This window comes from Fundulus heteroclitus, chromosome 18 (assembly GCF_011125445.2).
Source record: "Fundulus heteroclitus isolate FHET01 chromosome 18, MU-UCD_Fhet_4.1, whole genome shotgun sequence".
NCBI classification, from domain to species: domain Eukaryota; kingdom Metazoa; phylum Chordata; class Actinopteri; order Cyprinodontiformes; family Fundulidae; genus Fundulus; species Fundulus heteroclitus.
Window position 1 is genome coordinate 4857200 of NC_046378.1, and position 9615 is coordinate 4866814.

General features: G+C 46.9%; 1 protein-coding gene across 1 annotated transcript in view; it reads left to right on the forward strand.

Annotated features, from left to right (window-relative positions):
• Positions 1 to 7257, forward strand: part of LOC105926773 (SPRY domain-containing SOCS box protein 4) — a 39111-nt gene extending 31854 nt beyond the window's left edge. Inside the window, exon 3 of the mRNA XM_036149760.1 lies at positions 6013 to 7257. Coding sequence (XP_036005653.1) covers positions 6013 to 6140 — 128 coding nt within the window. The 3' untranslated portion in view covers positions 6141 to 7257. The remainder of the gene's footprint in view (positions 1 to 6012) is intronic.
• Positions 7258 to 9615: the final 2358 nt, after the last annotated feature.

Consider the following 9615-nt stretch of genomic DNA (forward strand, 5'->3'; position numbering starts at 1 on the left):
GTTTTTTTTTTTTCCTTTTCTTTTTTCCTTTGAGCTCAATGTTGTTGGGTTTGCTTCAGATTTTTCTTGGCTGGTGATGGTTGTTCAGGTTCTTCCAGATACTTGGAAGGATCGAGTTAGCTGTGCGACTTTAGGAGAGCAGTGATGTTGCCAGCAACGAGCTGAATCGACACATTTTTGACAAGCGGCACCTGTTTGGACCAGCAGCAGAACGTGATGCAATAAGGTGACTGTTGTGTCGGCACGCCTTTGAATGCCGTCAGCCCATCAGACGTCTGAAAGCACACAGGATGGGTGTCATCATAATGAGGAGTTTAGCTGCATTACAGAACGCCAGGCTGTCTGAACAGCTGTCTGGAAAAAGTCATAGTTAGCTGGTATTGAAGTGTTTAAACCATTATTTAAATTAAATGAGCCAACACTCCTGGTGGATACTCATGCTGAGGGGGGGAAAAGGATCACATCGGTTGTTGACGAGCAGATAGAAGCTCCTCCCACTTGGTGACGCGCTGAGTGCGAGCTACTGCGCGCAATTCAGGCGGAGATTTTGCAGAAAACACGCTCACTGTGAACGCACCATTAGATGAGGTCAGGGCGTCTGTTCTCTGGGGGAGCCTCTCTAAACGTAGAGCCGCCGCTCCTACGCATCCGAAGGTGTTAGTGGACGTTATCAGGGTGCTACCATAGGGGGGGTTCTGGGGACGGCCCACTGGAAGGAGACTTTCTCATAAAACCCAGCACAGGGACTACATGAGCTGCAGTGCCTGGGACCCCCAGGATGAGGATCGGGATTTTTTTTCCCTTTTTGTTTCATAAAAAAACAGCTAAGATTATTTTCAAAAATATACTTTTTTTTAATCAATAATCTCATCTGGGAGTTGACCTGAATCCACAATGAAACTTAATACGAGCTTTAAAACATGCTTAAAAAGAGATGGCAGGCCCTGCCTTAATAAATGAGAATATAACTGTTTGCTGCTAGTTGTATTACACGTTACAACTAGCCTTTTAGTAAAGTGACTGAGGCTTCACTTCACTTGTGTAACTTCACACCAACTTAAAAAGATAATGAAATGAAAATAGCTGATTTTAGGCTAAAAAGGTTTCCTCTTTGCAGTATTTTGACAGTATATATTTCCCTAACCACATATTCAACATTGCAGCCTTATTACCAAGACAATTTCCCCTGTCGGGACTGTTATAGTGCAAAGTGTCATGAAAGCCCAGGAGAGTGCATTGGCAAAAAGAAGTTGCAAATTTGAATTAATCAAATCAATTTGTCACCCAGACTTAGGTCAATATTGTCGTATTTTTATTGCAGTTGTTATGCTATGAAACCCTAAACCTGAAAACTATGCAAATGTCTATTTTGTGGACTTTTCAGTAGAGCTGCCTAGCTTAGTGGTCCAGGCTGATCAGACGTCTGGTTTAGGCGTGGACAGAAGTATTTATCATTACTTCAGCATCTGATGGCTTTTACCTCAGCCACCTTAATATCTGGCTGCTCCAGATCCAGTTCTGTCTTTGCGCTTCTCCCTCCCTCCCTGTTCTGCTCATCTCCAACATGAATGATCTGATTCTGTCCATTCCTGAGGAGATGCCGCGTTCGTTGTCCCTCTGTGAATAATATGCGGAGTGTTTTCGGGGGGACTGAAGGTTTAAGGCTGACACGTACACCCGGGACGTTAAAACTAGGTCAGACAGTCCTGCCGGCGTTGACGTTAACGTGACGCATAAACATGACTGGAGGTCTGGACCTGATACGGCCGCCCCGCTGCTCGTTTCTTAACGAGTTTAGGCAGAAACACCGGATGGTTCTGAGTTGGACAGAACTGGGTTGTGCCGTCTGGCATATCGAGCTACTGTCTGCGCAGCTCCCGCCTGACCTCAAACATTCACTGAGCTCTACGTGTGAAAGTGGGAGAAGCCGTACGGATCTCTCACCACTCGGCTGCAAGTCCTCTCACCTGACTGAGGACAGACAAAGTGACGCACCGCCGGCGCAGAGCTTACATCTCCTTCCTCTGCTTTCTTGTCAACGAGGTGCTAGATGTGCGCGCCCAACCGGCCGGACCCGCGAGGATGTCTGGCCCGGCGGCGCATCAGACGCGCTCTCGTTTCTTCAAGCACACTTTCCCACACTCCGCCGTGTCTTCGGCGTGCCATGAACTCGTCAGAAACTGCTCTCTGGCCGTCTCTGAAAAGATGTGAGAAAGGGAGGACTGCGCAAATTGACAGCTGCATGATGGAAGGGGTGTGAAAAGGCCCCCCATTCAACCCAAGAAAGGGATGAGAAAGGATGAATTATTAAGTCTGCTTATTCATTCTGCGTCAGGACGGAGCTTCAGGTATAGTAGGTGAGAAGTTTTGCTGCGAACAGGCAAGAGGGTTCTTTTCATTTCAGCGTAGGCTCTAAAGAATACGCCGTGCTCCCAGAAAGGTGTCCAAAGTTTCCCTCCACCACCGCGTGGAGCTTTGGACACTGGGGAAGGTTGCTGCTGCAGCGACGGGCAGCGCAGAAAGTTGATGGACTACAGCAGACAAGTCGGATGCCTCGGGTTGACATCACCTAGCAGATCCAAGTCGCACACGAACGTCTCGGTTAAAAGCCCGGCCCAGGCAAAATGGGTTTTTAACCGCGGCAGAGACCACTCGCAGCGCCATTACTCAGCCGGACCATTTGATGGAAGCGTGTACCTCCCGTCGGTGCTCATCAATTTGTCTGACAGGGCCATTTGTCGCCCTAGGCAACCCTTACCATGGAGACCAGCGTGTGCCAGCGGTGATTGGCTGGTTTTCGGTCTGTAGGATGATCACCGCTCTGCCGCCCTCAGGAGATCGCTGCCAAGTGACGCGAGTGTTTGCAGTAGCATCACTGCGAGTAACAGTGATTCACTTCCAACGAGGAGGTTGGTCATGAAGCGATAATCTTTCTACCAGAGTAGGGTTAGGCAGCGCCACGTTAGTCAGGAAGTTTGCCTCGCATCATCAGGGCTTGGATAACGCTGCAGAATGGAGCCCTCCTCAAAACTGCTGTCAACAATTAATCTGGTTTCAGAATAAATAAAAGCCCCCAGGGGAGCTGCAGATCTGTAGCCGTATATGTAAGGAAATGATTAGATGTCACATGCGCGCCTGGGACTTTACGCTGCTAATGAGGCCCTGGTTCCCATGGAAACTTTCCATATGTTAGACCCGTGTTGGTGATGTAGGCTAGCTGATGGGTGCCGTTGGCCCCGACACACATGGACTAAGTCCTCAGGGAGTATTTCAGGAGCTAAAAGTTGAGCCTGTTGGCTCAAGGGTCGCTCCTGCCCGTTTGGGTTCCATTTGTTTTCTGACCTCTGCATCTGCTCGTCTTCATAGACGTAGGCTAATGAGATGCTGGAGTGATGTCGACTAAAAATAAAGCCGTCTTACATTTTTGTGACGATTTGGAGCAGAAATTCATACAAATTTGATCAGTTGCACAGCTGTCGACTAGTTTAACTAGTCTCTCTGCTTAAAGCGTGTCCGTGTGGCTGGTAATGAGTCCATTGTTTGCATCGTGTCTCAGGTTCCTTTGTAAATATGAGGGAGATGAATCCAGATTCATTACACCCGTCAGCTGCTGGGTGTCTTCATCACCCCACCGAGCGCTGCCTTCAAAGGGACCGTAAACAAAGATACCAGGCTCACTGTCGCTCGCAAAGAAAGCAGGAGCAGTTCTGCAGCCATCGGCTTTTAATCAGAGTCCTGTTCAGAGCTGGTTTCTGATTGGTGTCCAAGCCGGGCTGCTGTCTCCTGTCTGCTGACGGCAGCGTTGAGTGGTGGTCCCGCAGCCACAGGGACAGCAGCTGGTCCCCGGGGCGATGCTGGCTGGGCGCTTCACACAGGCTTCCTTTCTGCGCTCTGCTCCTCAGCGCTCCAGCTGTGGTCGTCTCTGGGCCTTTTAATAGTCTGGAGAGAAACGCTTCAGCCGCTCACACAGGAGGCTTGTAGGGTCCTGTGTGTTTGCTCATGTGTTTTTTTTTTTTTTTTCCTAAAACGTTTGTGCCGTAATTTTACTGCGCAGATGGACCTTCCTCAAAGCGCACATTTTGACCCGTGGCGGTAAGTGAAGCATAACTGCATTAATAATTGCTGAATCCTTCGTAATGGAGCTTTTGTGCGCGTAGTTTCAGCCCAACAGCATGGCCAAGCTCAATGCTGCCGGCCTCCCTGGTGTCACACGTCAAACCATGCTGCGCTGAGTCATCCTTATGGTGATGAGGTGAAGTTAAAGTGATGGTCAGCTGCCCCAACAACGCTACACGCCAGGCTTGCTTACTGCCACAGACGTGCAGAGCAGCCGGTGCTGTCATTCAGAACTACTTCCAGGGCTCCTGTCCTTTAGACGTATGACAAACACGTCGCTCTGCTGCTTAAAGGCCAAAAGTCCCTGAAGGTTCAAGGAAACCAAAGACCCTTGTCTCAGGGTCACCTGCTTGCTCAGGTGTGCGTCCCGCGGCCCTCCATCTGTGTGCCGGGGAAACGGCTGCGGCAGGATCTCTGGATCCAGGTGGCGGGGCTCATCACCAGGAACGGCTGCAGTCAGGACTCTGTCGGACATCCTGACACGACTCGTGTTTCAGAATCAGTCAGAGGAGGCTGGTGGAGATGAGCTTTAAACACTGTAACAGTTTTTCTGCTTTACCACCATTTTATGTTATAACTCTGATCTAACACCTTATTATTGGTGTATCTGTGCTCTATTTACCTCTGACTTTGCTGCTGCTACACTGACGTTTCCCTACTAAGGGGCAAATACAGGATTATTCTATTATTCATACACACCTGAATGGAATGAGTGGATTTCCTTTATTTCAGTACAATATCGACATACAGCCTAGCTGTATAAGCTTTAGTGTGTTTTACTGGGATTTTATGGGATAGACCAACACGACGTAGTGCAGAGATGGAAGGTATGGACCATTTACAATCTGAAAAGTGTGGCCTGTGTATGCGTTTGCCCTCCAGGTCAAAGGGTTTGTAGAAAACCTTTTTGCTATAGTTGCAGCTGCAGCTCTTTAAGCATGTAATCCACCGGCTCTGGATACTTACAGACAGAACTATTTAACCACTTCTCTCTATAATACAGCTCGAGCTGTCTGATTGGATGCTGGCCGTCTGAGAACTGCAGTTTTCAAGTGTTGCCACAGATTTTTCAGCTTGGCTTTATTCTGTTTACTGCCCCGTATTCAGCTCCATCCAGCTTCCCTTCAACTCTGACCAGATTCCCCATCTCTGCTAAAATAAAAAAAGAGATAAAATAATGGTGGAATGTGTGTTTGGAGTGAAGCACAGGGACCTTTTTTCCATGCAGGCTTAAAAACACCAGTTGGAGCAACTTTGTCCACATGTTTGCATGTGGCTTGTTGCTAACTCCAAATCACTTTTTTATGCTTTTCTTTTTCCAGTTTTTCCAGATAAACAGGATTTGTGGTCTGCACAACCAACAACTGTTCTGTCAACAGATTCTCCCAGCCAAGCTGTGGCCTCCAGTCATCATGGTCCTCTTGGCTGCTCCTAGGATAAATCTATTAGTGATGGATAGTTCGGGGCTCTGAGATCCTTTTCTAACCTAACCCGGCTTTAAATGTCCCCACAACTTCTCCTCTGACCTGTCTGCTGCTGGCTTTTCTGGTCTTTGTAATGCATGTGGTGCTCTGTGGTCCAACAAACCTCCGAGGCCTTCACAGAACAGCTGGACATGAAGACGAGAGTGGTGCTGAAATCTCTGCTGTGAGGTGGAGCCATTCTAGCCGTTTCACATCTCACAGCAGGCCTCCTTGGTGGGCTCATTGTGTAGATGTCTGAATGAGGCGCTCAGGAGGATTAACAGAGGTCAGCTATAGTGTGAGAAGTGTTGTACAGCCTGGCTGTGATCAGGGCTTCACTGGGCCTGAACTCAACGGTGCTGCTGCTCTGTTTGGACCAGAACTGCTTCTGTCTCGTGATGTTTTTTTTTTTTTTTTTTTTTGTTTTTTCCAGCGGAGCCCCTCCCCCTCATGGATCTGTGCAGACGGGTAGCTCGGCTCGCTCTGGGTCGGGAACGCATCCATCACATCGAGACGCTTCCACTGCCGCAGACCCTGAAAAACTACCTCCAGTACCAGTGACCGCTCTCCTTCACACGCAGAGATCCAGCCCGGTGGGGGGGGGGGGGGACGGCTGAGGCCCACTTGTTGCCTCCCAACTGGACTTCAGAAATCTGCTGATGTAACACAGCGACGTTGACCATAAACAGGCGGTTAGTGGTGCAGTACGCACAAGATTGTTTACACCTTTTTAGGAAGGTTTTAGTTTGGATGTTATCTCTTGGTTTTAAGCATTTTTTTTTTTTTAGTGGTTATATTCTCTGCCTTCTTTGCCTCAGACATCATTAAAGGAGCTGGTGAGAGGATTTAATTAGCATCATGTTGAAGAAAGGACAGATTGTCCTGTAGAGTCAAACCACATGTCCAGCCACAGTTGGAACGGCCTTAGCACTGTGGCTCGCACCAACAGTCTTCCCTGCACAGACTCTGCTGAGGAAGCTTCCTCTCAGACATGTTGGTATTTATATTTATGTTCCCAACAACACAGCGGGCTCCTGCGGAGACGCAACGGTCCCTGCAAGCCGCAGCGGAGAGCGCGTCCTCACACACTGTTCTATTTTTTGCTAGTGCGCGCACACACAGATCACATATCTACACAGACGGCGTACGGAAACGCAGCCTGCGCCGTCCGTAGCAAGGAACCCAACGGTGCAGAGAGCTGCACCTCCACGCCGGTTCCAATGTCTGAAAACCGCTCTCCCTCCTGTCGGCCCATCTCTTTCAACGCGTCTCCATCAACTTCCTCCAGGTGGAGATTTCTTCTGTCAGGTTTATTGAACTGGAAGGGCTGCCGACGGAGTTATCGCGCTCACAGGAAGAAGATGAAGCTGCGTCTTTTGACTGCTAATGTGCCTGCTCCGCTGCAGCAAGCATTCAGCTAAAAAAGCACACTACATTCTGTCACAGCGGGACGGTTTTCTGCCACAAAGTTGGAAATGCTGCTTTTTTTTTTTTTTTTTTTTTTAACCCATATGTTTCATCAACTTGCTGTTAGTTTTTATCTCTGATTTACAATTAAAACATTTTTTTAATGAATTTTGAAATATGTCTGTGGGACATATCTCGCATGCATAGGTTTGAAGAATGTTCTGCCATGAAAATCTTTTTAAATGTGAATAAAAATGAACTGCTAAACAAACACTGGATCTCTGTGGGCTTTTTTTTTTTTAATATCCGGGTGTTTATTAGAAGTTTTGCAGCAGATTGGTCTTTCAAGGCAAGCTTATTTGTTGCACATTTTAGTGAGAAGGCAAGTCAAAATGCTGTGCATGAATAAAACATGAAATAAAAACAGGAATGTATTGCAGAGGCATAATAAAGGCAGGTGAAGACTATAAATGGGACGGTGACCCTGAGCATACCGTCACATTGGTGGCAAAAACTAAAATTGTAAGGGTTTTTGTGGTGGCCGTTACACAGCCCTGATCTTAATCCCATAAATTGTTGAAGGAGCTGAGAAGTTACACAAGGCAGTCTGTAAATCGCACTCTGTCAGCAGGGATGACCCAAAACTTGTGAAAAGCCTAACTAAGAGTACCAGAAATGTTTGACCAAGCTCATGTGTAAAGGGCCAATTCTTCCAAATTCTAATTGTGAAATTCTGACTCTGAAAAATGAGGAAAACCCATCTTATTCTACCTTTTGGCAAACTACAGTTTCAAATTCTGGCCTGAAATGGAATAAATGTAAATGATTTAATGTCAGAATGAGGGGGGAAAAGTTTCCCGTTTTTACAGTGTATGTAAACTTCTGGTCTCACCTGTATATCTTGAATAATCCTGGCTTTAAAGGGCAGTCCTTATTTTATTGTGATCGTATCCCTCTTAATTAGCTCACCAGTGAAGTTAGAGATGCTGCAGTTTTTCCTGAGAACATAAACATGCTGCTCCCACCCTGAGTTAATTAGGGCCAGAAAGTCCATCACATGAAATGTGAATAGGGTTTATGTTGTTTCCAAAGACTAGACATACAGTTCAAATATTCAACTCTTGCTCCTGTTCCCATGATTTCACCTGGGGTAGGTGGCTAGAGTGTTAGTATCCGCAGCTTTATTCCCTGCTTTGACGTGGCATGGTTGATAATTCGGCTTGTAACGTACGTGAGTGTGAAAAGGTGTTTGCCCGCTTGCTGATTTCTCATGTTTTTGGAAGTTTGTCACACTTTGGTGTTTAAGAGCATCAAAGATGTTTAAATATTGAGCAAAGACAACACATGTAAACATAAAAGGCAGTTTTTCGATGAAGATTTTTTTTATTGACCAAACCTAAAGTGATTGCCCCTTAGCAGCAACAGCGCTAATCAAGCGTTTGTGATACCTTGCACTGAGTCTTCTCCAACACTGCAGAGGATTTTTGGCCTCACTCATCTTTGCAGAGTTTTTGTAATTCCCCCACATGGGAGGGTTTTCCAGCATGAACAGCTTTTTTTTTTTTTTTTTTAGCTCATGCCATAGCATCTTAATAGGATTCAGGTCAGGACTTTGACTAGACCACTCCAAAGTCCATCCATTTTCCGACAAGCTTATCCCTATTGGGGTAGCGAGGGATGCTGGTGCCTATCTCCAGCTGTCAATGGATGAGAGGCGGGGTACACCCTGGACAAGTCGCCAGTCTATCGCAGGGCAGCACAGAGACAAACAGGAAAAACAACCGTTCACACACCTAAGGAGAATTTTGAGAGGCCAATTAACCTAACAGTCATGTTTTTGGGAAAGGCCCAGGGCAAGCTTAGGACTTGAACCCAGGACCTTCTTGCTGCATGGAAACAGTGTTTTGGATCATTGTCCTGCTGCAGAGCCCATGATGGTTTCAGCTTGAGGTCACAAACAGATGGCTGGACGTTCTCCTGAAAAGTTCAGCTTTTGTCTCGTCAGTTCACAGAATATTGCCCCAAAAGTCTTGGGAATCATTAAGTTATTTGCTCAGCAGGGGTTTTCGTCTTGGACCTCCACCGCTGCAGGCCGTTTTTGCTCAGTCTCTTTCCGATGGAGGCGTGAACTCTGACTAAAACTGAGTCCTGCAGGTCTTTGAGTGGTGTTGTGGGGTTTTTTTTTTTTTTTTTTTTTTTTTTTTTTTTTTTTTGTGACCTCTTGGATGAGTCATTGCTGCTCTCTTGGGGTCATTTTGGTTAGCGGGCCACTCCTGGGAAGGTTCACCACTGTTCCAGGTTTTCATCATTTGTTGACAATCCATTCCAATTTTACTTATATAGCAACAGTTCACAGCACATGCCATCTCAAGGCACTTTACAAAGTTTCAATCAATCAATCAAATCATCCAGACAGATTGGTCAAAAAGTTTCCTCTCTAATGAAACCCAGCAGGTTGCATCAAGTCTTGACAAGCAGCATTCACTCCACAAAGAGTGTAGAGCCACACTGGAGTCTTCTGCATTGTTGATGGCTTTGCAGCAATCCCTCATACTGCGCATGCATGAAGCGACCGTGGAGAGGAAAACTCCCCTTTAACAGAGAGGGAAACCTTCAGTAGAACCAGGCT